This window comes from Aplysia californica, unplaced genomic scaffold, assembly GCF_000002075.1.
Source record: "Aplysia californica isolate F4 #8 unplaced genomic scaffold, AplCal3.0 scaffold01196, whole genome shotgun sequence".
NCBI classification, from domain to species: Eukaryota; Metazoa; Mollusca; class Gastropoda; order Aplysiida; family Aplysiidae; genus Aplysia; species Aplysia californica.
Window position 1 is genome coordinate 5,750 of NW_004798466.1, and position 983 is coordinate 6,732.

Genomic DNA, 983 nt, shown 5'->3' on the forward strand with positions numbered 1-983 from the left:
TCGTTCACGGCGTGACTGTCGTCTGCGACACTGAGACCGACGGCGGTGGCTGGGTCGTCATACAGGTGAGATCTAAGCGATTGTACTGTCATACAGGTGAGATTAGCCAGATTGTACTGTTATACAGGTAAGATTAATGATATTGTAAGGTCATACAGGTGAGATTAACTATATTGCACTCTAATACAGATGAAATTTGCAATATTGTACTATTATACAGGTGAGACTGACAATATTGCACTTAAATAAAAGTGAGATTAACGATATTGTGCTCTAATACAGGTGAGATTAGCTGTATTTTTACAGTAATTCAGGTGAGATCAACAATATTTTACTGTAATACAAGTTGATACAATGCAGCCGAGATTAACGATAGTGTACTGACATACGGGTTATATTAACGATATTGAATTATGATACAGGTGAGATAGCAAATTGTACTGCGATACAGGTGTGATTGGCAATATTATGTTGTCATGCAGGAGAGTTTAACTGTGATATTGTACTGTGATACAGGCTGATACAATACTGTTGAGACCAGTGATATACTATATGACAATGTTGTATTATATAACTTATGCAAGCCAGCTGACTCATTACTCACTACAGTTTTACTATACCCTATTACAGGCTGTTACAAGAAGCGTATTAATGGCTGTTACTAGAAGAGTAAATCGTTTTCTCAGTGACTTTCCAAACAGTAAATAGAAATCTATGCACCGTGCAAGGGCACAGATGGTTATACTTTCCGAAAGTTTTTGCCGTTTGTCAGTAAGTACGTAATGAAAATCATATAGATAATCGAAAAACACGCAATTGGCCTGCTTTTCAAATGTACTAAGAACAATGGATTTGTTTTTAAATTGCAGTTTCTTAACGTGTGAGATCGGTTGCATGTGCTCAGAAAATAACGTTTTAGTCATATTAAAAATCTAGATGTTGAAAAAGGCAAAATTAAATTTTTATGGGTGGGGGGGGGGGGG

At 36.6% G+C, this 983-nt stretch overlaps 1 protein-coding gene across 1 annotated transcript in view; it reads left to right on the forward strand.

The window, feature by feature from the left end:
• The window catches only part of LOC101864580 (fibrinogen C domain-containing protein 1), a gene marked incomplete in the record, with an annotated part of 8,795 nt that overhangs the window by 4,601 nt on the left and 3,211 nt on the right, over positions 1 to 983 (forward strand). The window contains 1 exon segment of the mRNA XM_005112140.3: positions 4 to 65. Within this exon segment, the coding sequence (XP_005112197.2) occupies positions 4 to 65 (62 nt within the window).